Source organism: Cryptomeria japonica, chromosome 2, assembly GCF_030272615.1.
Source record: "Cryptomeria japonica chromosome 2, Sugi_1.0, whole genome shotgun sequence".
NCBI classification, from domain to species: domain Eukaryota; kingdom Viridiplantae; phylum Streptophyta; class Pinopsida; order Cupressales; family Cupressaceae; genus Cryptomeria; species Cryptomeria japonica.
In genome coordinates, this window is record NC_081406.1 from 570,364,585 (window position 1) to 570,391,947 (window position 27,363).

At 36.7% G+C, this 27,363-nt stretch overlaps 1 protein-coding gene across 1 annotated transcript in view; it reads right to left on the minus strand.

The window, feature by feature from the left end:
• Positions 1-1,099: 1,099 nt before the first annotated feature.
• The window catches only part of LOC131043530 (uncharacterized), a 44,165-nt gene continuing 17,901 nt past the window's right edge, over positions 1,100-27,363 (minus strand). The window contains exon 4 of the mRNA XM_057976739.2: positions 1,100-1,600. Coding sequence (XP_057832722.1) covers positions 1,331-1,600 — 270 coding nt within the window. The 3' untranslated portion in view covers positions 1,100-1,330. The remainder of the gene's footprint in view (positions 1,601-27,363) is intronic.

Here is a 27,363-nt window from a genome sequence, read left to right on the forward strand (position 1 = left end):
GTTATTATGTGAAAATTATTAATGTATTTTTTTTAATTTATAATAATTAGGTTAGAGAGGTCTCATTATAATGGACAAAAGGAATAGATTGTAATGATGTAAACATATTTTAGAAAAATTCTTAATATAAATTTGTTAGTTATTTACACGTTAATTTAATAATTATTTATTAAATAATATTTAAATATATATCCATGTCAATTCCCATTAAATTCTTTCTTGCAACTATAAATTGAGCTTCTAAACAATATTTGTCCATTCATCATATTTGAGATGAGTGACTAAGCACAATCTTTTAGGTACATATATTTCACCCCGAAGTTATAAGCTTCAACACTGTATACATAGACAATGATTCTGAAACTTGCTTGAAATAATCCAAACAGAAAAAGGTTGCAACAAGATGGCATCCTTCATAAGATTCCACACGACTTAAAAACTGATAAACATAACGAAAAGAAATTGTAAATGCAGAACAAAACAATCAACTCTCAAGGATGTTACCCTTTTAACCTTGCATACTTAATGTGCTTAAGGATTCTCTTAATGGAGTAAATAGAAGATTCAATTTGAATTTATATGAGTGCCTGCAATAATATTTGTATGCCTGATGAATTATCCCAATGCCTAGGGAGTGACAAAACTGGTCAAGCAACTCGTAAAACAGTCAAGAGAAATGCAGTGCTGGGGAACAAAAGTATCCTAACGTAGAAATAAACTTGGGTATGCTTGCATATTATTGCTTCTTTCTTGTCATGATGTGCATTTCTAGATCTCAGACGTTAACAGGAGGAACACTAAAGCACCCCAATTCACGAGAATATTTTGGACATCTTTGCATATTTTCTTTTGGTCACAATGTTCATTTTTTTTATCTCAAATGTTATCTCGCTAAAAATAACATACAGAATATGGATTTAAATAAAATGTCTGATCATAATCAATTCAATGAATCATAATAACAAATAGATGAGCACATTTAGCCTAAGCAGTATTCATGTTTTTCCTCTAGCTGACATCACATCCTGAATTTCATGCAACTACATTCATCAACATTTTCTTACAAATCTTCCATTTTGATCGACAGACAACAATAAAATAACTTTCAAATTATACTTTAATTTAGAAAATTATTGTATGGTAGCATTGAAAAGAAATTATCAGTGCAGATGACCACTTGAAACTTTGAACCACTGAAGAATCTGAATGGAACATAGGGAGTCAAATTTACAATGCATTATGGTATATGAAATCAGTTTGGATTGCACTATCCATGTCACTGAAATTTGAGCAAAAAAAAAATTATGACCAAGGACCAAACATAATGCGCTTATTCTTTGCTCTCATTCAACTTTTGGATGAGTACAACGGTAGCTGTGATCACAGATGCATAAACTGCATTCGGAATCTTCTCTACCACCTTCCCCACTCTTGGTACTTGTTCTGTTGCTCTCTTTGTCATCAGTGCCACCACAGGAGCTGCCATAACAGCAATTATCAGATTTGTACTGATCTTAGCTGCTACATGAGATGTTAACTTTTTAACAAACTCAGCAAATTCCTCTCGATCCAGTTGACCATCCAGATTTAGATCAGTAGTCTGCAATTCAACACCAACTTCGACATTTAACATCATGTGCCAAAATGGTGCACATTAATTATGGTAAAAATTTGACAGGATTGTATTTAGATGAGAATATTTGTATAGCTCACTTGACCAACTGTGAAGAGAATGTCAAAGTCAAACCAGAATGGCACTCAAAACTTCTACTTGTGAATATGGGTTCTTGACCAGAATACCAAAAAACTCATCATGTACCCACTTTTTATCTTTACTAAAAAGTGCAATGTACAAACATAATTATATTTCCTCATTTAGGATTCTGATAGGGGCATTAACATAGACATATTATTTGCTTAACAAGAAAATAACTCTCCAAAGAGATTCACATAAGCAAATGCTGAAATTCACCAAAGATATTTTCGATAACCTTCGTAATGTTATGTTCTATGGTTCAAGTGAACTATCCCATTCATCATCGGGAAACATGATTTGGTAAAGAATCATAAACCATTATTACTGATAAATACATTCCTCGAGGGATGGCTAGCTTGAAATTGTGCTCAAGTTTTTAGGACAAAATATAAAGATATAAAAAACAATGAGATGACATGACCCCAAAACTGTCTACATATATATCTACTTGAGCTAATATTTCAATTTAATAAAGTAAATTCTTGAACAAATTTGTATGACTGATGTTTTTCCCAGTTAAAAAGTATTTATATCAACTCCAATAAACATTTGACTCAACTACTCCACCATCAAAACTTCAACTTCTACTCATTTGATACAGGATAGAGGGACAGTTTTGTCAGCAGCAGTTCTGTCGGAAAACTGGTAGTTTCATCAGAAAAATGGAAGTTTCATGATTGCCCCCTAATGACAAGGGATGGTTCAAAATTCTTGATTAACAATTGGTCATATAAAGTTGGATAGACTTGTGAGAGAGCTGTGTTAAATGTCTTAGGGTTTGAATTCCTAATGTCCCCAATTTTTAAGGTGACATTTAATTGAATTGATTCTTATTAAGTTATTCAAATATAAATAAATATTCACATGATGACTTAATATTAATTAATTTAATTAAATAACAAAATATTATAATGTCACTTTATTAAATAAAGTTTCCCAATTATCAAGTTTATAAGGAAGTTCGCTGGGAGTTGTTGAAGGGACTTTTACATTTGATAAACGTTTGAGGATTTCTGGAGACGAAAACCTTCAGAAGATTAAGGAAGAGCAGGACGAAAACCTAGTTTTTTCAGAGGGGTGAATTCATGACGTAGTCTACATCTATGCCAAATTTGTGAAGTCTCCTTTGTAGACAAATTTGCAGTAATAAGGATATTAGAGTTAATTTCATATTTGATAAGATCCCGAGTATTTATTTAATCGCCGGTTTGAAGTCTGTTGTAATATCTTGTGGGCTGGCAAAGGCATGGGAAAATTATTTTAAGGAGGAGATAGTTGATTCCACAAAAGGACTCGTATTCCATTTCCAAATTAATAAAGAAATAATCGTGGGGTTTAGGGCATACTGCGATTAATATTATTGTAGAAGCGGACGTTGAAATCGTCAGGTGTTCTTGGACGGTGCTTCTCTATCTGGGCCGAAACTATATAAATATTGACAAATGGATACCACATGTGGCGGCTTGATCAACATTGCATATGTTAATTTAAATCATGGGCAAAAGGATTATTTGACGGTGGGACCAATGTATTCTTACGTATAAGAGTTCTGGTTATATTCCTCCTTGGGTATTTGCTTCAACCGTGAGCTGTGGAATGAAGTGGAGTCTCTGCAGAATTACACGCAGCCCGTGGTCTAGAGCGATTGCTCATGCTTGCACCTCTCAATGCAAGCATCATCGACAATACTTGTCACGTACAAGTTCCAGATCGTACTCTTAAACTGAAGAGTGACTTGGTTAGGCTGAGAGAGGCAGAATTGAATTGGCAGCTAAGTAGAAATGAGACAAGTGAACTCAGATAATGTCGTTTTGGACAAATGTATTGAAAGAATAATACAATGAATTTGCAGAAATATATTATCAGAATTGTTGAGTATTCTCTGGCCTAATTGTTGATTTTTCTTTATCTGAGTTATTGCCTCTGATTGGATATTCCTAAGTATATTATGATAAATCTGATATTTCATAAGCATATTATTACAAACCTAAGGTGGTATCTTTCAGTGGTATCAGAGCCTTAAGTCCTGCCAGCCTGTGGGGACAATTGATGAGTGAAATTTACAAAGCTATCTTCAGAGAGAGAAGAAAATTATCAGCATGGGGGATGGTAAGGAAGATGCTGCTAAATCCTTCTTCAAGAGATCGAAAGAGCTGCAAATTACCATGTCTGAAACATTGAAGGAAATGGCCCAATTGTTGAGAGGTCTCAATCAGAAACATAATATTAATATGCCTGCATATGACAAGGGAAAAAGACAACTAAACCAAGCTAATGAGATGGACCGACTTCATGCTGAATATAATGCTTTGAGTGCAACAGTCCGTGATAACATGACCTTCACTGAATACTTCGGGCTAAAAACAAAAGGAAGGCATAAGAGGAAGAGGTATTGTCTTAAAGACAAATTGGATAGTGAGACTAATATGAATGAGAATAGTAAAAAGCAGAAGTCAGAAGAAAACCTAGAAGCTACCTTTGAAGAAAGGACAGAAAAGAAAGAGGAGAAAATTGTCTATGATCTGCAGCCTACAAGTGGTCATGGGAAAGACAACAATCAGCCATGTGAGTGTCATGACCCCTCCTTGGTCATTATATATTTATTTATTAAATAATATTCTTGAAATATTTAAATAAAATAAATTATATTATATTTAAAAATATATTATAAATAAATATTACATTTAAAAAATAAATGAATACTAACCAAGAAAAGTGAATGAAATATCACAAATCTTACTCCTATGTCAATTGCTACTAACATTGAACATCACTGATAATAATCATTTAGACAGTAATATTAATACAATATTACACAGCAAACTAATCAGAATTGGTAGCCAGCACACATTGAACATATTGTCCACCTATGAAAGCTAGTTTTCACTAATACAAACATCTGACCTCTTGATCGAGTAACACCGCATATCCAAGGACGATCACACGTTAAGACCAACCAATGGTTCAAGTAAAGATCATCCAGCACTGGACAATTAAGTAATCATGAGAATCAACACAAGGACACCAAGCAACGGATTGCTTTGATCAGACCGATCATAAATAAAGATAAGACATCATGATCGAAGAAGCTAGATATATTTTGGGTTAGAGACTAATATATGTCGATTATTCTTTGAAGATATCAAGTACGATATAATATGCAGATCAAATATCAATTAATTGAAGACAGCGATTTGTATTATTAAGTAATATCGATTTAAGGAGAAGACAACGGATCGGATGGTTAGTCATCCAATGGATTGATAAAGAAAGGAGTTGTTAAGTACAAAAACAGCGATTATGTGTACAAGGTGGTAGCGATTTCGAGATCAATTGTTAGGCCTTAAGATGACAATGATTAGAGATAGTTATACAGCGATTATGATTGGAAGACTAATCGGTGTTGGGAAAGAGATGCGACTCATCGTTCATGAAGAGGTGCAAACCATTCAAATTATATAAGAAGATCATTGATCGCACTCCATCAGGGGAAAAAAAAGAAAAACAAAAGGAGGATCATCGAACAAGAATATGCCTATTGATAATAATAATAAGTAGACGAATTTTAATGAAGTCTGATAACGAATTCTGATTATGTCTTTATGCAGAATTTTAATAATGACCGTAGCATAGACTGAAATATAAATTAAAATAATACAGGACAGTGGTAGACCCGATCTGACATGCGTCAGGTCTGCCATTACCAGCCACTAAACATATTACTAACTAGTATTGTTTTAGAAGTGGTAGTATTAGTAGATTATATAATAGGATATTGGCAAATACATAATAATTAGCAATCCTATTTAATTCATACACATATTTATATATATATATAGACTTAAATTATAATAAGGAATAATATAAGGACTGTAAATATAGATATTGATAATAATAGATATTAATACAATATAATTATGATTAATATAATACATTTAGAAATTGCTTTGGGGTAATACTTGATAATTTATATAACTAGTAATTAGTAAATACGTAAATGATTTATAAATGAATCAGAACAAGATTAATTATTTAATATGGTAAGTTAGCAAGTACTTGATAGACTAAAGAAAGATAGAAGATCACAGATTTGGTTAATGTAAGATAGACTTGATGCTTGATCAAGTTAGTTTAAGTCATAAGCACTTGAAAATAGATTAATTATGGTTAAATTAGACCAAATCCTAGTAGGGGACATTACAGTGAGGATATGATCAAGCAAGAATCAATTATTGCACCTAAGAATGGAGAATACATAAGTCTTCATGGCAACTACAAGGTTGGAAAAAATGCTTTCTCAGAGTTGGTCAAACCAGCTTTGACTGATCAGCTATGTGGAGGTATGAATCCTACTAATGTTCCATTACATGAATCGACTTTACATCATATTGATAAAGAATCAAATTGTGATGAAGTTCATACATATGAAAGCAATATAAAAATTTGATCATGTAGTGAGCTGGACTTTTTTTGTTTCATACCCTTGATTACCTGGGAGAAATACGTGACAAGATCATATGAGGTATGTTGTCTTAGAGAATTGGTTGTGGAAACAAGGAGATTGCCTAACAAGAAGGTCCTGCAGTTTGATAATATTTGGTTTGTCATGGATTTTTCACCATGGAGTTGGTTGGGGGCAACAAACATCATAGCCAAGCAAGTGCAGGTATGGATCAGTTTAATGACAGCTAAAGCAGCTACAAGAACATGTGACTTTCAGCTAGACACACCTCATAGACCAGCCGTTATGAGGAAACAACTAACCATGGAAGAAGATGCAATAAAGAACAACAAAGACACTTTGAAGATGCAGGAACATGATTCTGATTTTTCTGAGTTTGATTAGCATTCCTTGCATTCAGGACACTCAAGAATGGATTGAAAATGTCATGTCCCCATCCTTAACCCGATAATCGGATTAACAATTGTATATAGCACTAATATTTAACTGTATATTTATAACAAACGTAACATAAAGGTATCGTGGAAAATCGTCTTATTCCACAAGACTTCACAATCTTCATATCAAGCCTACAAGTGAAACATAGAGACTAAGATAAAGTGGTGAAGACAAGGAATTGATATCCACCCATTCCCATGAGCAAGGAATAAAAACTGGAGAACATACTGAATCGGTGACCATAATACTGATGTCACACAAGTACTCATGAAGGTCTCGTAGGCAAAACCTTATTGGCATAACAATGAATACTTATCATACCTGAAGGTAATTCCTATTGGCTACATCCTATTGATTAAGCCATTAGCAAACACATAGTTAGTGTCAGATCGTCAGATCTGTCTGCCTTTGCAACCATTAATTATTAATGCATGCATTAAAAGAGAGCAGCGGTCTTATTACAAGGCAGCAATCTAGATAGTATTAATAATGAAGACCAATTGCTACGATGGTTATATTTAACAAAGACAATTATATGAAGGGGCGGCGATTGTTATACTAATCACAAATTAGCAACGGTCACGAAAAGGTATCCCTATGGCAGCGATTCACAAATAAAATTGTAATTATCAAGAGACGTCACCTTTTAGGGGGTTGTGTGGTTAGAAGAGACACAACTTTTCTATCAATCTGAAGACTATAAAATAGGTTAGGACGGGAAAAGTAAAGGCATCGATCAAGGAGAAGACAGCGGTTTGGTAATGATATCAACTGCAGTATAGATCGATCATAATAAGAACAGCTGGATTGATTTATTGGCAGTCCTTACTTTATATCAACATTATTGGTAGCAGCAGATTGATATGCTGTATCCTACCCCTGGAATTAATGTTTATTTATGATATTGCACAATGAATACTATTAGGAGTAATAGACCAAAACATGGCATGCACTAATAAGCTATTCCTACAGATGTATATCTGTATATATAGACTGAGATAATATCAATAAGATTTATAATAATATACGAAATATAAGTGAAAGAATATATATATATATATATATATATATATATATAATGTCTCTATCAGAAAAAATAACAATATTAGATTGTACATCAGAAAGAACTCTTAAGATAATAAATATTAAGAGGAATATGTAAATATAATTTCATTCTTGCTGCTATCATCAGTATTTAAGAAGATGGGGATGGGATGTACCAAAGAGGGGCAGTCTAAATCCAAGCAATAAGTTAAGTCCCAAGATAGGGTGGGGATCAGCGACCCATAAGCCTTGAGGGTATGGACCCAAGATAGGTAAGGGCTTGGATCTGTAAACTTTGAGGGAACCTATTGTATTTGGTCTCTAAGCGCTTTGGTAAGATACATAGACCCTTCTCCCTTAAAACTGAAGTAGTAGTAGGGTCTGATATCTATACTAAGAACAAGGAATGATGAAATTAATCATCTAATGAGGAAAATAAATAAGCACTTGTTAATAACTAATAAATTGAAGAATATCAATGACTGGCTTCATGATTAGTCTCTCAATCAATTTTAGTATATTGAAATAGATTAATTATATTAATTAGGTACGGGACATTACAGAAAAGTATGGAGTTAAAGGTGATAATTCAGATGGCTCACTGTCTTATTTTGCATCAACCATTGAACAAGCACATGAAGTAAATGACTCTACCTACTATTATGACGGTGATCCTTTGACTGAGCATGAAAGTGTCCAAGCTTCCAAACATGGATATTGTGGAAAAGATGTTATGAAGGAAGCTGATCTGAAGAGGCATTATTATGAAGACAAATCAGAAAAAATGTATTAGGATAATAGGACCTTTGAGTTGCACAATTTGAAAGGTCAAGTGAGGAAATATGAGGATATGATTATTGCAGCCCTAACCCACTTTGATGACACGCACAAAATTATAACAAATTATTGTTGGAAGGCACAAGGGAGACACAAGGGCCTTGATGGAATAATATCTCTTGCAGACTTACAGGATCAAAGACCACCACCTATTGCATTCCAGCATGAGCCACCAATATCAAAGCCTTTTGCTAATTTCAGTCCAGGGCCTGTTGTTGCTGCATCATTGGGACAGGTTTGTCTGCATACTGGAAAGCTTGTTGTTGTAAAAGTACAGAGGCCTAGGATGCCATTGATGTTGGCTCTTGATGCACATACACATTATTGGGGGCCAACTGAAGCACTACAACAAGGCACGAGGAGACTTGTTAGCTGCAATAAATGAAATGGTTAGATATAAGTTTGAAGAGATTGATTATATCCATGAAGCACATAGTGCTGAACATTTTGCTTCCCTCTATGACTTTGATGCAGACTACAAAAGCTCACTTAAAAACCAGGGAGTTGGAGGAAGCAGTGATAAAAGAGGAAAAAGTACACCTAATTATGATTCTCAGGGTAAAGGTAAAAGCTGGTTGAAGGTGCCAAAGATTTACTGGGACTTCTCTTGCAAGTCTTTTCTCTCAATGGAGTGGATAGATGGTGTTAAACTGATAGACAAGGAAGAAATTGAAGAAGCTCATTTGGATGCCAAACAACTTGTTGAGCTGAATGTCTATTGCTCATTGAGACAAGTACTATAAGAGGGCTATTTCCATGTTGGAAATCTTGTGGCTATCAGTAGTGGATCACTCACTTACATTGAAATTGATATGCAAATTATTTTTGTTGCTATGCAAGCATCGTATGGTGATGAAGCAACAAAGTCTCAGTTGGACTTCTGGGGTATTATGAACCAGTTAGCTGAGGTGACATTTGAGTACAATTATTCTTTACCTCCTGACTATGCTTTGGTGGCAAGAGCTTTGGGATCTTTGGAAGGGACAGCAGGGTCACTTGATCCTGACTTCAAAGTTGTAAGTGCATATCCTTATATAGTAGATGGACTGCTTGCAGTTCTTGATCTTGACACAAGAAAAATATAGAGGGAGCTTCTTATACAGAACAATACTATTGCTGCAACGACAGCAGATCTACTTGATTTTATTTTCTCAGGCAAAGGTGAAAGAGGCTGGGTATTCCTAATTCAAGATATTGTCAATGCGGTGGATAGATTCTTGCAGCAAGAAATTTTAAGTTATCTTTATCTTGAGATAAATAAAGTTGTTGACGACAGCAATGTCTCTTATCGGAAACTTAGGTCAAGTAGTGAACATGTGTCCCAAAATGATTCAGCTTGGTTCAAGTATATGGACACTCTTAGACAAGCTACTATTACACTTCTACTTCATGAGTCATTAGTGGAGTATAGAGCTGTTCAGTTTTCAGGATATCAAGTGTGGAAGATCAATGTTCTTTATATTGAATGGCATTTATTTGGAGTGGATAAGTTTCTGCTGAGCCTTGGTACATGGCATGGTGAAACCACAAAGATTTTGGGTTGTCTTCTGAGGACAGCAGTTGTTTGGGTGTTTTGGAGAGAGATGGATCATCTCTTTATAATTGGAGGTTGGCATAACAATAAGGCTCTATCATCATTGGTCACTAGAGGCACCTTTTACATCATCAGAAGTCTGATTTTCAGATTCATGGGTGTTGTTCGAGTTTCCATCAGCAGCCTAGGATGGGTTGATATGTGTTTTCATGTACCCTGGATGAGTATTTTGCATATCCATGGAAGACCGTGTGGAGTTGGAGAGTTGTTTGTTGTTGATAGCTTCTCGAGATACCTCTATCTCCTCATTTTTTAAGAATGGGATAGCGTGATGATTCAAGATCTATTAATCAGCTTGATAGTGGGAAGGTTTCGGAAAAACAGAGTTGCAGGGTTCAATACTGTAGGTTGCATCAGAGTGGAGCAGCGGAATGATACAGTGTTTTTCATTTGGCTAGTTTGGGATCTTGGTGGTATAACAGAGAATTGCTTGAGGACAAGCAATGTTTGGGCCGGGAGGACTGTAATGTCCCCAATTTTTAAGGTGACATATAATTGAATTGATTCTTATTAAGTTATCCAAATATAAATAAAATATTCACATGATGACTTAATATTAATTAATTTAATCAAAAAACAAAATATTATAATGTCACTTTATTAAATAAAGTTTCCCAATTTTCAAGTCGGCCTTATCTTCTAGAAAGTTCACAAAAAGTCTTTATAAGGAGGCTTGTTTGGAGTTGTTGAGGGGGCTTTTATATTTGACAAATGTTTGAGGATTTCTATAGACATAAACCTTCAGGAGATTAAGGAAGAGCTGGACGAAAACCTAGTTTCTTCAGAGGGGTGGATTCATGACGGAGTCTACATCTATGCCAAATTTGTGAAGTCTCCTTTGGAGAGAAATTTGCAGTAATAAAGATATTAGAGCTAATTTCATATTTGATAAGATCCTGAGTATTTATTTAATCGCCGGTTTGAAGTCTGTTGTAATATCTTGTGGGTTGGCAAAGGCATGGGAAAATTATTTTGAGGAGATAGTTGATTCCACATAAAGAGGACTCGTATTCCATTTCCAAATTAATAAAGAAATAATCGAGGGATTTAGTGGATACTACAATTAATATTATTGTAGAAGCAGACGTTGAAATCGTCAAGTGCTCTTGGACGGTGCTTTTCTATCTGGGCCGAAACTATATAAATATTGACACATGGATACCACATGTGGCGGCTTGATCAACATTGCATATGTTAATTTAAATCGTGGGCAAAATGATTATTTGATGGTGGGACCAATGTATTCCTACGTATAAGAGTTCTGGTTATATTCCTCCTTGGGTATTTGCTTCAACCATGAGCTGTGGAATGAAGTGGAGTCTCTGCAGAATTACAAGCAGCCTGTGGTCTAGAGTGATTGCTCATGCTTGCGCCTATCAACGCAAGCACCATCGATAATACTTGTCAGGTACAAGTTCCAGATCGCGCTCTTAAACTTAAGAGTGACTTGGTTAGGCTGAGACAGGCAGAATTGAATTGGCAGCTAGTAGAAATCAGACAAGTGAACTCAGATAATTCTGTAAGTCGTTTTGGACAAATGTATTGAAAGAATAATACAATGAATTTGCAGAAATATATTATCAGAATTGTTGAGTATTCTCTGTCCTAATTGTTGATTTTTCTTTATCTGAGTTATTGCCTCTGATTGGATATTCCTAAGTATATTATAATAAATCTGTTATTTCATAAGCATATTATTACAAACCTAAGGTGGTATCTTTCAGACTGTGAATGCCATTAAAGTGATAGATTTTAAGTGAGTTTTAGTTCACATTTTGCTGGAATTTTGTCCCTCAAACAGGTTTCTCCAGAGTAAATCCTTTGTCTTCTTAATTGTGCATGGGGTTTGCTCTCATTTACATTCTTCTAAGTTCGTTTACTAACTGACAAGTTTACAGTACTCTTTTCTTTGATAAATTTGCAAGTGATGTACCATTGAATGGACTATCCTTCATAGTTTACAGAGCAGAGCAGAGCAAGACAGTTGAGTCAAAGGTTCTCATGAAGATATGGTTTGACTTGTTCCTTATCCATACGGAATTCAATAAAATGAAGTCCTGATAGAAGCCCTATTTTAACATGCAGATAATTTTCTGACTAAAGGAGGAAAAGCTTTTTGATATTGTTGAACTAAAAGGAGATGCATTTTTCCTCTAGTTCAGCTGCATAAAATTGCTCTTGTTGTCTCATTTTTGTTGACCTCCATGTCTTTGGTTAGTGAAATTTGGCTCTGGCCTTGTAGGTACCTTTGTTATTATTGCCTTCGCGGGGACCTGGTTTATATCAGTCTAAAATGGAAGTCGAAAACTTGCTATGTATCATATCTTTTTTGTAATGTATGGTCGATTACCTGCTAAAAGTGGCACACTTTGCTTTAAGTGTTCTTTTCCTTTGTCAATTAACTGATTACTAGTTTCTATATATCCATAGACCAACTGGGTTGGTCAAAAGTTCAGCTTCCAGTCTACTGAAATGGTACATGCCATATATGTAAGTATATCCATTGTAGAAGTTTTCTGTGATGACACGATGATGTGTACTTTTCCAGTCGGGTCATAGTATAACTATCAACAAAACAGGAGGTATATTTGGCTAGTGGCCCTCCTTTCAATGGCAGATCCAAAGGCCATGTGGCAGCATTTTACTGGCTTTTATATATTGGTGGATAATCTTACCGAGAACTTTAGAATCTCTAGATATGCTAAATCCATCAATCTTGGAAGGAAACAAATCTCAATTGTTGATTGAGGATAAAAATGGAATGTGTTGAGCATTGTGATCAAGGAGTTTCTATGAAGACACAAGGCATGATATATTCAATATATGTAGATTGGCGAATCAAGTGGTGTGCACTTTGATAATCCATAGATCTTCCAAAACCGTTGAATGTAGTTGGTGCTTATAAAATTAAAGTAAAATGTGAAGTATAGAGAAAGGAGAACACCCCGCACATTATGATTGGTTCCTAGGGAATTGACAGATTGTCTTGTACGACATTTGGGCAGGATTTGATCAATGGACAATGTTTAAAGATTCCACATGCCATCCAAAGGTGTTATTAATGGTGCACCCATTGTAGTGACTTGTCAAAAGAGAATCCAAACAATCAATTCCTTTGAAGATTGTGCAACACATCCCAATCTTATTAACTTCTGCGGATTGGAAGATGGTTGTGTTGATGTGTTTTTTATGCACTATGCAACACAGAATAAAATACTAAGTATTCTATCCTCTCTTGAACAAAATCTCCTCTTATGCTAAGCTTCGTGATCATAGGAGGTGACTCCAAAGTTCCCGATGTTAAGTCTTGATGTGCTCTTAGATAGACTTAGTGTATTTGATGTGATATTGTTGGAATCACAAGGTGGACTTATGTTGAACTTGAATGCTTGAATGCCACTAGAATGCGGAATTTCACTTAACTTGAAAAAAGTAAAAAAAAAAAGGGTTGAGAAAGTTAATCTAAACCTAAGAATGCAAGAGCGATGGACAATCTTTGGTAAAACTCAACTAGACTTTGCTTTGCCATGCAAAGCAACAACTCCACAAAGTTTAGTGCAATCTCCTAAGGTAAGCGTATGATGCTCAAATCACTACCACAAGCATAGACACCTTCAAGACGATGCATATCAATGAAGAAGTAGCAATTGAAGTTAAGCTTTGGCTAAGATGGATCCAATTGACTACAGAAGACACTTTACAATCAGCAAGGTCTTAGTAATATGGATGTACGAATTTCACCATTGATCATGCACAAAGTTCTTCCATTCATCCAAACAACATAAAAAATGAAATGAGAAGTAGCGACCATGCAAATTGCCAAATCAACACATAAAGTTCACCAGATCTTCAATGAAATAAACATGTTGCTTACAACAATCTTTGCCTTGTCCTCCTACTCTACTCTAGCTATCTAACATGTATCAACTATTGTCTACTACTAAACTATTCACTATTAACCTTTACAAATGAAAGAGTGGAGCTTTATATAGTGCTCTCATTACAATGATTGGCCAAGATCAAATTGTCATCAATGGTCAACATTTGAAGATAGAAACCCTAATTAGGGTCTGTTACACCCATTACAAAGCATTTAATGCTTGACCAATGGCAAAATTACATTAAGTGGGACATGTCCTTCCTTGAATATTTGACCAATGAAAGATGAGGGTAGGTGCATCGGACTTTGTGCCCACACGTGGTAGTTATCCTCCTTGTTGGATGCGTCAAGTGCATTGAACCTAGATGCCTTATCTTGGAATAATATGATTGGCTAAGTGATGACTGGATGCCACCTTAGCTAGCTCATTGTAACTCATCACAAGTTGTAAATGAATGAGACATATCTCTTGATACTCAACATTTCCAAGCTCATTCATGAATGAGATAAACGTAGTAGATATTTCCAAATTGCATCATCTTCTAACTTTGATTAACTCTTTTGGAACTATCTCTTGTCTTGATCATCTTTGCATCCTCTTCTTCTTCACGCATTGGAAAATCTTTTGATGTACAGGCATTGATTCTTGGATCTTCAGAGGAAATTCAAGATTGTGCAAAATTTCTTCCTTGAATACTTGATCTTTAGACCTGCCTCGTTATGATGCTTGAATCCTTTGATTTATCTTGCATCCCCTCGCATGCATTTCAGGTTATGTAACGAACTTAGACATCTTTAAGCTGGTGATCTTGATACTCTTATCTCACATCCTTGTGCTCCACTCATTTGATTGCAATCATACCTGCAAAGAGACATAATTTGAACTAAAACATCATAAACATTAATCACATCTCCAAGTGTGAAATAATCCTTTATATGTTTCACTTATGTCTGATTATGATTCAAACTCAGAAATATTAATCCACCAAAAAACTGGAAATTGCCTTCCATATCAAAATTTTTTAAGAATGATTGATTGAATTCTTTGATTTTTTGGCCTTTGAATCAAGGGTGAATGAGGTCTGATTACAATTCAGAAATCAGAGCTCGAAAGCGGTAAGGGCTTTGGTCAGGGACCAGCCCACTTGACTCTTTGCTTGTAACGATTTCATTCCTAAAATTTGCCCTTGTCAAAGCCGAATTTTTTTCTTTTATGCCGATGGTGGTCTATCTTCTTCCCTTTGTATGAGAATTTGTTCAATTCTTCCTTGCTATGATTCTGAAACAATTCTTTATGCTGTGATTTGCTGAGTCTTTCTTCTTTGGACTTAATGCAAATTTTACAATGATTCTGTTTTAGCAGATACGAACTTGGAGGTTTGGATTTAATTTGATGTGAAATGCTCTATCCTCTCCATCTTATATGGCTTGCAATCAATCATCGCACCCTTATATCTTTCTTTCAGCCAACTTGTTTTGCTTTTAAATTTTGAATAACTTCTACTTTCCTACCCACTCTTAATTCTAAGCGCTTAAACATGACTTCTCCAACATAGATTTTGGCAAGCACAAGAAGTTCGGATTTTCGCAAGGGCAACAACTATAGCATAAGGGAGATCGGACTTTAGAATGGGCAATGACCAGAAATGATTGGGGTTTTACAAGGTCATCAACTATGGCAAGGAAGAGATTGGGCTTTTGGGACCCCATTGACCGAAAATGGTCGGGTTTTTTAAGGGGCATTGACAATGCAATAAGGAAGTTCGTGGTTTTAGGAAGGCATAGGAAGTGAGGGATGTCGTGGTGGAAGGGAGGTATAAGGGGGTATGGATTAGGACATGCCACTAGGAGAAGGGATTTAAGGAAGACTATGTTGTGGGGAAGAAGATGCAAGGGAAGTATTGGGGTTTGGAAAGTGGTAAAGAAGTTGAAGGTAAAGGTGAAGGATGGAAGGGTGGAAGAGAAGGTAAAGGATGGAGGATGGAGGATGTAGGGAAGGGAAGTTATGAGGTATAAGGGATGAAGGCCACGATTAGGAGGTGATGAAGGATGGAAGAAGGTGAAGAAGAAAGGTAAAGGTGAAGGATGGATAGATGAAGAATGTGGTGAAGGCATAAGGGATGTAAGGAAGGAAGTGGAAGGAGATGGAAATGGTAGGAGATGGAAGTGAGGGGAGATGGAAGTGGGAGTGGAAGGAAGGAAGCAAGGATGAAAGGAAGGAGAAGGATGAAAGTGAGGGAGAATTGGAGGGTGATTGGGTTTTGAGCACCCACTGGCAATCAGCATGTGTTGGTCGAAGGTTTGGATGAGCACTCACTGGAAGTGGTAGGGCTTTTGATAGGTCATTGACCAGAAGTAGTTCAGCCCTTGATAAAGCTTCTAGCTTCCATTATGTTCATGCCTTCAAACTTCTTTAGTAAACCATCTTGATCTCCCTTTTTCATTGAATTCGTCTCACTTAACATATTAAACTCATTTTCCTTCATCTTTGACATAATCATTGCCTTAGGCGGAGTTCTTAGCATGCATTGACAATCACCTTTGGGAGGTTGTGGATTTGATAGAGCACTGACTATCAACTAAGGCACGATGGGGTTTCAGGGGGTCATTGACTGTTAGCAAGGATGTTAGCTATGCCTGCTCAATCACTTCAATTTCATCAAACATCAAGCATTGACCCTTGGAAATGTTTATCTTGTTTAGCAAATGGGATTCTTATCATAGATAGGACTTTGGAGAGAGAGGTCATTGACTGAGAAAGTTCGGACTTTTTGGCGATCATTGACTGACAGCTAAGGCCAGGCGAGGGTTTTGGGGGATCATCTCAATCTCACGATGATCCTCATGCTTGCATTCATTGACTCTATCTCAGATGATGATGATCAAATGAAATTATCATCATATGTTGTTCATTTCCTAAACCTTGAGAGCTAATTGACCTCACTCCAACTCAGAGAGACTTGACTTGATTCCCTCTTGGCCAACTAAGATACTAAGTGTGAAAGGTTAATAGCTAAATACACTACAACTAACCTAGAAAGTAGAAAAAAGTGGGGGTCCCCATTTGCAATAGGGCAATGTGCGAAAAATGTCACAACAGGTTGCTCAAGCCCTTTATAAGGTTTGTCGATCTACCTCAGCCATGGATCTTTCTTTCAAGGCAAATTGCACCATGTGGCTTTATTTGGTAAACTTCTATGTATTGGCGGACTGAAAAGGCAAGCACTTTCTAATCTTGAGATCTTCCACAACCATTGGTTCCAAAAAGGGGTGAATGTGAGCTGTTCATCTTACTTGAATTTCAAACTTGTTATGCCGATGTGACCATTCTTTGAACCATTATCTAAAGAAAGAATGTGCCCTGTCAAACCAAGAGTTATTGCAATCAAATTTTCATGCTTGCAACTAATGAATTTCAAGATTACATTCCAAGTGCATTCAAGTGCTTTTTTTTATCATTTATTCTAAAAGAATTGAGTGCTTTGTTACCCTAGGTGGCTGTTAGGATTTGGAAAAGGAAAAATCAGGGTAATTCACCATTTTTGAAGTTCTGAATTTTGCTTATGTGGTTATCTGTGTGAATTGCTTGCACTTGGAGATTAAGCTCTTCTATGTAAAACCCTAGAAACTCTTTTGTATCTTTGGATTATATCAATGGCCAAAAGTTATAAGAAGTCCAATGGAAAGAGGAATAATCTATAAACCTTTGTGAGGATACAAAGATTGACATCAGAGACCCATAAGTGAGATGCGTGGAAGAATATTGTTTTGGGGGTTATATGAAAAGGGGGTTGAGCTGATTCCATTACAAACTGTTTCCCTCCAGCAGAGGTTGTAGAATGTGAATGCAAATGTCACAATGAGAAATGTAGGGAGATGTAAGATGCAAATGGAAAACTCATATTTGCATTAAATAAATAGGTTATTCAAAAGGTGGTTGGTATGACACCAAATGCTAGAGTTGAATGGAAGTTGAAAATTTGGCACTCACCACCAAAAAGGATAGAAACACATATAGGGGATTGAGGTTGCTCCATCATATGAAACCTATTGGAGGTGAGGTGCTAGCTGAGACAATCATCCCTGCTAAGGAAGTTGAACCATGAGACAGACAATTCATGCCTTGTTTTCAAGATGCTTTCCAAGTCTTCAACCAGGTTATAGAACAGGATGCTGGAAAGAAGATAACTACGTCATCATTAGTGTCTCTCTCCAATAATCAGAACGCAACATCAGAACACATTGTATGATTTTTGGGGATTAGCTTGCAAGAGAGATTCACAATTAAATTGTTGAATTCAAATGAATGAATCATCCCAAAAGAATCAGAAGATATTCAGTTCTCTATTACATTTTCTTGCACATCTCAGTGGATGAATGGGATGACGAGTTGGGTTTAAAATTGATATCTTCGACAATCCTCAGAGGCCAGATCAAACCAGTGCAATTATGGTCCATTCATATGAACACGCATTGTAGCCATTCATCATATTGCATTTTTGTGAATTATAATATTATTTAGTGAATTTACTATCAAAGAACTCAATGCTAGAGGGAAGTCACTAGCGTATTGAAGAATAATTGGGGAGATTGGTTCTTTTTCAAAGAATATACTTTGATCAGATTTTTTGGAGCCATAGCCAAGCCTTACATATTGGCTCATACTGTGTTCCCTGGAATTGTTTTCTTAAAAGCAATAAGACAAACACATTCTGTTGACAAGTCCCACTTTAAAGATCACAATAAGGGTGGTTTTCTTCCTTCCTCCTCTTGCTATGGAGATTGGGGATTTCAAAATTTTGGGGAAAATGCATTTAATACAGCCGCTGCATATATTGACAAATTGGGAATGAGACTTATTCATAGAGAATTCATAATTCTGAGAAGTTCACCGATGGATTGAAATGATCCCAAAACAGATAAGACTATAGTGTAAACACAATATAGCTGAAGATTTAATCAGGAGTTGCATAAATGATGTAGCGGACTTGAAAAGGGATGCTTGGCTAAGGATTAATTTAGCAGAGAAAAAAATGCAGATGATTAATTCTAAGTATCCAAGAGCTTTCTTATTCATTTCCAACAAAATTGAAAGAATAGATACTCCTAAAACGTATTCATATTTATGTAGTCATGCCAAATGAACCTAAGCCTGGAACAAAGCCAACACATGATGAAGCACAAGAAGTTGATGAGTTTGCTGAGGATGGATCTGTGCAAATATTAGGAGAGGCAAGGCCCGACAGAATTCCATCTCCTGCAGCATCACTAGCTGAGGAACCACCCCAAAGGAGTGACAAAGTAACAATACAAGTTGATCCTTACTCTTTTGTGGACTACAGTATGACTGAGGCGAATGGAGAGTTTATGCCCCCACAAGCATATAAATTTGACTCCAGAAAGTCTCCCCAACATCCAGGAGGGCATGAACTTATCATCCCAAACACTGAAGCATCATTGGAAAGACATGTAAATTTTGAAGACATTGAAGATGTCTAAATGAAGACTCGAAAGGAATCCTTGGGAGATGACTAGTTTGTCAGGGTCCCTGAATTCAAAAGGTTTGCTTGGATGATCAAATGCAGGGAGAAGTAACCCCGGCTTGCACAAAAAGACAAGGACATCCAGCCAAAAAATAAGATACTGCACAGAGCAATGGACCTCCTCCCAGCTTTGATTTTGATGTAGAAATATTACTCCAGAGGGAGGAAAAGGGATAGTTAAGGCCAATGGATGTTTATTACTACTTGGCTCGAATATCGCAGAAGCCATGGTGTTTGAAACTTTGACACCATGATGAGACGAGAAGGTGTTGATGGCATTTCCAAATACCAGGGGGAAACTGCTCTCAGTTTTTCTCAAGGTCAGCATTTAAACCTGAAACCCTGATTTACAAACTTATGTGTTTGGGCATTGGCCCCTTTGCATGGCAAGCCTTGAGTTGACTACATCCCTCAATAGCTAGCCAAACAACTTATGATCAAAAGAGTTGGAGATGTATCAGCAGTGGATGCAGCGAAATTGGCAATCCAGACTGCCCAATTCAATCAAGTCGCTACCCTGAAGCTAGGAGAGGACTGCAATAAAACTAGAAGAAGAGAATATGAGGTTAAGAAATGAATTGATTGTCTTGAGGGCAGCTTAAAATGAAGGATAAAATTAAAAGTCCCATGCAAAACGCTTTGCCACCTGTCCCTAGCTTCCTGTTACCATCTACATCTACTAGAAGGAGAGAGGAAATGGATCAGAAGATAAAGGAATTAAAAGATTTTCTGCATAGAACCAGGAAGGAGGAAAACAAAGCAAGATCAGAGGTTGAAATTACAAATCCAATTTAATAAATTTGATTCAAGGAAATTTTTACCATAGAACCCAAATAATTTCTAAATCATGTGCAAATTTATGGATGTCTCTTGCAAGTATTAAAAAAGGAATAAATATTAAATACACATGCTGATGTAGAATAGGAGGTATTTATTATAAGAGACAATTTTATTTCTTGAATCCCTCAAATGAAGAATATATTCCTAAAAAAAAGTATGCTAAACCAGCAGGATTCCCTAAAATTATAGTTTAATAATTAATGAATAATATATGCAATCCTGTTGTATATACTGTAGCATATATTCAGCATATAGGAGCTGATTTGAGAAAAAAGGTTGGCAATCTTACACAGTTGATAGAATCTAAAGTACCTGAACCTAGAGATGCAAAAGGAAATCTCAAGGAGTTCGGAATCTGAAAGGGTGAGTTTATGGCATAGCCATATCGTTTTTTTTCCTTTTTGAATGCTTATTTCATGATGATCAATTGAATTCAATAAAATTTCATAAGGCCCTTACGGATATCCTAGCATTGGAGGCATGTATTAATACACATATTTGTAGTTTCTTGCAAAACACGCCTTAGTTCTGTCAAGCCATGGGCCCACTTTTTTTGAATTCACATGATCTGTCCTTTGATTTTGTTCTTTTGTTTGTGGCCTCTTTGCATTTTAAGTGTAGTTCATGATTTTCATTATCTGTGTTGACAATGTATTTGTTTAACTTTGATTATGCCTATGAATACTCATATGTTTGGTTTGGTTTCGGCTATTTGTTAATAAATGCTTGGACTTGGTTTCAAACTTCCTATTCATAAATCTTGTTTTTGGCCACCTTGCTCTATTCATGGAAGGTTCCTTGTGGTATAGTGAGATGTTCTCTTCAAATTTCTTGAATCTACTTTTTGTTCAAGTCTCTTGGCTTTAATTTATTTCATGTTTGAAGTCCTATGCACTTAAGTTTTCTTTCAATGTCAAGCACTTTAGTTTAGTCCCTATGCATTTCCAAAATTTGGCTGGCGTACACGTGTCATCATTGAGGAGAAAAGACTAACCAATGTAGTGCACAGCTTATCATGTGAATTTAGTCCATGTCCATAGACCTACAAATGCTTTTCCGCCACCATTGGATTAGGTTACACTTAAGTGGGCTTGAATTTATAAGAAAGCACTTTTATTCTATTTTGTCATTGACTTACAACAAACGATCTCTAAACTCTTAAGTGATCACTTTATAACACAAGGATGACCACTTGCTGGTCCTTGAGACCACAGACAGCCAAATCAATTAGTCACCTATGACTTTCCATGGGGCTAAGATCATCATTCAAAACAATCCTGTAATATGCTTGGTGTCCACCTTTATCCTCATAAAAACCCTTGCACTTTTTTTTTATTCACTTATGATTAAACATCTTTGTAGCACTCAAGTTAGTTACTACAATGTACGTGTAATTTCCAATTGTTCCTCAAAGCCACAAACACTAGAATAGTTGGTTCCCTTATCCTCATTGATGCCCCGATAGCCTTGTCACTCATAGTATTATGTGAGTCTGCTACATGTCACTCCAAGGCTTAAACAGTCTTATCAAACCCCGTGTAGATTATCTAGTGTGTTTGATATTTGACCATCCAATTTGGCCTACTTAACTGAGGCTGCAGTATTGTTGTGACATATTCACACATCGCCCCATTGCAAATGGGGACCCCTACTTTTTTTGCTTTCTAGGTGTTTAGGGTTTGTCTGTTAGCCTTTGCATTATGAGTGTCGCCAGGGGATCAATAGGATGGCAGGCTTTGCTTGAGCCAGGGTGAGTCCACGGGGCCCCAGAATTAGGGTTTCTTTGAGAGTCTTCCTTAGGGCCTGGTTTTGCTCTCGTTGCTAATTGTGTCTTGATTTGTGAATGGGTATCATTCTTGAAGGTCTGAGTTAGGTCGAGTTGGCGAGTGATGAAGTCTGAAATGTCATCCTGATCTTCAAATGCCCTAAAATTTGGCTAAGTCTGGAATGTCCTGATCTTGAAATTTGGCTAAGTCTGGAATGTCCTGATCCTGAAATTTGACTAAGTCTGGAAAACTGAAGAATCCTCCAAAAACTAGATTTTGCAATATAACTCCTGGAGGTTCGAAACCACTCTCAAACATCCTGAAAGTATATATGGAATATAACTTAAAGTATAAGTTTCTTATACTTAAATGTTATATAACATAAAATGATCCTGACGGAGAGTCCAAAATGTCAAATTTCGCTCCTGACCCTTCCAAAGGGTCCAAAGCGAATTCACTCCTGACCCTTCCAAAGGGTCCAGAGCGAAATTCTCCATAAGACATTCTACTTTGACCAAAACCTAGAACTAATGCATTCCCAGGCTTGAATGAAGGCAAAAGCACTTGTTTGAATGAAGAAATGCAAAAAAATGAAGTCAAGATCATGGCCTAAGGTGAATTTCGCTCCTGGCCCTTCAAAAGGGTCCAGAGCGAAATTCTTATTTCCTCTATTTTTCTCCTTAGCTTGACCAAGTTTGTAGACTTTTGAGGCATAATTGAGAAGGTTTGATGCAACTTTGCCTTGGAGAGGAGATTTTAGACCTTGGGATGATGGATTCTAGCTTGGGAGAGGAATTTCGCTCCTGACCCTTCCAAAGGGTCCAGAGCGAAAATTCTTATAACTCTCATTTTCCTTCCTTGTTTTGGATGGGCGTTGGTTTATTAGGCTTTGTGTGTGAGTCTTGATGTGTTCTTGCCTTGAGAAGTGTTTTGAAAAGTGAGGATCTTGTCCAAAAATAGGAATTTCGCTCCTGACCCTTCCAAAGGGTCCAGAGCGAAATTCACTATAATCCTCATTTGCTACCTTCAATGGGCTTAAAACCTGGTTCCTCAAGTGGAAAACAATCTATATTTGCCTCCAGGAGAAGATTGAAGTTTGAAAAATGAGCAATTAAAGCCTAAATCAAGATTTTCGCTCCTGACCCTTCCAAAGGGTCCAGAGTGAAAATCAACCTAAGACTCATTTCTGGCCTTATTTGACCAAATTTTGATTTGCAAGGCATTTTGAAGGGAAGAGTAGACATGTTTGGATGTTGGAAATGTTTGAAAGCTTTGAAAAAATGAAGGATTCTAGCCAAGAAGGTGAATTTCGCTCATGACCCTTCCAAAGGGTCCAGAGCGAAATTCCTTGCAAGCCTATTCTTTTGACCTTGTTTTGGCTTAAGACCTTATCCCTTGGGTGAAGGATGATGTTTAGTTACTTCTTGAGGTGATTTTGAGTTGGAAAAAGGAAGAATCAAGCCCAAATCATGATTTTCGCTCCTGACCCTTCCAAAGGGTCCAAAGCGAAAATCCTCCTAGACCTCATTTCCTTCCCTATTTGACCAAATTGTGATGTCCAAAGCTTGTTGAAAGGGGAAATGGACATGATCTTGCCTTTGAGAGTGTTTGGAAGTTGTGAAAATGAAGGATTTTAGCCAGGAAAGGAAATTTCGCTCCTGACCCTTCCAAAGGGTCCAGAGCGAAATTCCTTATAAGCCTACTTTTTAACCTTTCTTGGACATGAAACCTTGTTCCTAGAGCAATGAAGGATTCTACCTTGCAAAGAAGTTTCAAGTTGAAAGAATAATGATTTTGGGTCAGGAATGAGATTTTTGCTCCTGACCCTTCCAAAGGGTCCAGAGCGAATTTTCTCAAGACCTCTTTTTGCAGTCAAGTTTTTGCTAGGTCAAGTGTGGGATAAGGTAAAATCAAGAGGAAGTTGCCCCTAAGAGTGACTTTGAGTTGCTAGAAACCATGAAAGATGAAGGAATTGAGCCTAGAAATGATTTTCGCTCCTGACCCTTCCAAAGGGTCCAAAGCGAAAATCCTAAAAACCATCTTTTCTTCCAAAATTTGAGTAAATTCAAACCTGGACAAGGGTGAGAGAAGTCATTTGGATTGCCTTAGAGTGAATTTTGGTCGCCAAGAATGCAAGTTTTGAAGCCAAACGAGAATTTCGCTCTTGACCCTTCCAAAGGGTCCAGAGCGAAAATCCTAAAATCTACCTATTCCTTTCAAATTTATGCTAAGCTATGCCTAGACCAAGGTAAAAGATGCCCTTGTGATTGCCCTTAAGTCGATGGTTGTCTCCAGAAGTGATGATTTTAGGCCAGAAGAGGAAATTCGCTCCTGACCCTTCCAAAGGGTCCAGGGCAAAAATCCTTCAATCACCTATTTTGCCTTGCAAAATCAACATAAACTTGGGTTGGATGAGAGAAGAAAAGTGTTTCCTTGCCTTGTGAGGTGGATTGAAGTTGAAATGATGAAAAAAATGAGCTACAGACAAGAAATTCGCTCCTGACCCTTCCAAAGGGTCCAGAGCGAAAAACACTAAAACCATCCTTTTCTCCAAATTTTGTGCGAAGTCAGGCCTGGACTAGGGTGAGAAAAGCTATTTGGAATGCCTTGGAAAGATGTTTGACCTTCAAAAATGTGAATTTTGAGCTAAAGTTGGAATTTCGATCCTAACCCTTCCAAAGGGTCCAGGGCGAAATTCTTATAGGGTCTGTTCCTGGAGAAAATCTTGGGCAAGTTTCATGTTAATATCTTTTTGTTGATGATTTAAGTTGAAAATGCTATGTTGAAATGAATTTATCATGTGTCCTTAATCATCTTTTGGTTTGTTTTGGCAGATGAAAGAAGACCAGGCCAGGACAAGGACGACCTTCTCCAGCCCAGCATCAACAAGGACGACCTTCTCCAGCCTAGCCTCATCAAGGACGACCTCTTCCAGTCCAACATTTGAAGGAAAGACAAGGTGGCATCCCAATCATCACTCCTCCAGTCGGGTTGTTCCACTTCAGCATGTCCAGATTCAATGTACCTGACTCATCAAAGATGGCACTAACTTCGATGTACCTACCCCGGCTATCCATTGGTCGAATATTCCAGAGAAGACATGTGTCCAAATAATGCAATTATTTCATTGGTCATAATTAAGTTTGTTGTAACTAACCCTAATTAGGGTTTTCATTGTAAAATCTCGGCCATTGATCTCAAATTGATCTGAGCCATTGAATTGTCTTGAGGGCGCTATATAAGCCCTGGCTCCTCATTTGTAAAGGCTGGTAGTTAGTCAGTAGTTAGAAGGTGAATAGTTAGCTAATAGTGAATAGTCAGTTGATAGAATAGAAATTAGAGTAGAATAGAAAGATAAGGCAAAGATTGTTGCCAAGATGTTGTTGTAAAAGACTTGTAAAACTTCATTGAAGAAATGGTGAAATCTATGGGTCGATTCAACAATTTGCATGGTCTTTATACTTCTCAGATTTGATTTCATGTTATTAGATGAGTGGAAGAAATGTGTTTGATTGATGGTGAAATTTGTATATCCATACTACTAGCAGTTTGTTGATTGCAGACTTGCCTTGTGTAGTCAACTGGAATCATTCAGCTTGAGCTTAACTTCAATTGTCGCTTCTTCATTGATATGCATCAGCCTGATGGTGTCTATGCCTATAGCAATGATCTGAACATCATAAAGCTTTCCTCCGAAGATCGCACTAATCTTGTGGAGATGGTCCTGGGATGTCAAAACAAGACTTAGTTAGAATTTCATCAAAGATCAATCATTGCTCCTACATTCTTAGTGTCAGAATTCGATCCTTCCCTCGCCCTCATCTTTTTTTTCTTTTTTTTCAAAATCTAGGCTAGTGAAATCCTGTGATTCCAGCAAATCAGACGTTTAGGTCGTCAAGTGTAAGTCCCCTTGTGATTCCAGCAAAATCACATCATACCACAAAGAGCTTATCCACGAGTAGAGATCCTACATAACATGAACCTTGAAGCTTCTCCGATTGATCCTTCTGTGATATCTTCAGCATTCGGGAGCTTTATTCAAGAGAGGATAAGGTACCTTTAGGTATTTTATTCTGTGTTTGGTCGTGTACAAAATACACATCAACAAGTATCAAGTTATTATTTAGTAGTCTAAACAAATTTGGCTGTTAATTTTATATTATTCATGCTCCCAAGTCTTGATGAAAATAAAGGTATATACCTAATATACTTTAATCCTATTGGTTGGAAGAGGTAAGAGTATGACTATGACTTGGAAAAGTGTAACAAGCGGCCAATGAAAGGATTCCATGTGTACCTTGAAAAGTTGACTCAGATGGATTCTAATTTTGTTCATAAGCACAATGAATATTAACTTACAAAGTTCATATTTGGAGCCACATGTCAAACAAGGGCTCAAATGGCCTTATTAAAACTAAGCATCTCATCTCATGTGTTTGATTTTTTACCATTGGATTTAGTCGGTCTATCCTGATTTGTTAGATCATATTACTATTTGGTAGTCCATCTGTGCTCAGGCCCTTAATATTATTTCATTCATGTGCCCACAATAGTCTTGTTAAGAACAACGGTGAACTTGACATGTTTTGATCTTGTTGGTCAAGGGGGCTAGAAGTGCACCTCTAATGTGGATATGAATAATAAAGAACCAGTGAAAGGATTTTACAGGGCATTTGAAATGTTGACTCGGACAGCCTTTTGTTCTGTTCACAAACACATTGGTAATTGACTAGGAAAGGCTTTATTGAGAGTCACATGTCAGCTAAGGGCTCAAATGGCTTTATCAAATACCGAGCAACTTGACCTGACATTTGACCCTTGACCATTGGATCTTGCTTGTTCATCCCACACTGTGTCAAATTAGTGCATAATTTAACAAGATAATTATTAAGCCCACAGCAAAATGAATGGCATGTACTTTTGCTTCCACCATTTTGCCAGCACTGTTGATATCAAATCTAAAGATTTGTTGCCCCGTCCCCTACACACATTTAGCAAATAAGCAATCTTGTGCCCACCACCCATCCTATTGTGCACTGCATTGTAGTTTTGTAGAGCTGCTATGTAAAATTAGTGCCTGTTTAGCTTTGATTGCCCTTCCCAAAGTAAAAAACACTCTGCTCTAATACAATGAAGATTTTCTCTCTGCTCCAATGAAATGTGAGCCCAAACATTAATTCTGAAGCATAGAAGCGTTAACCCA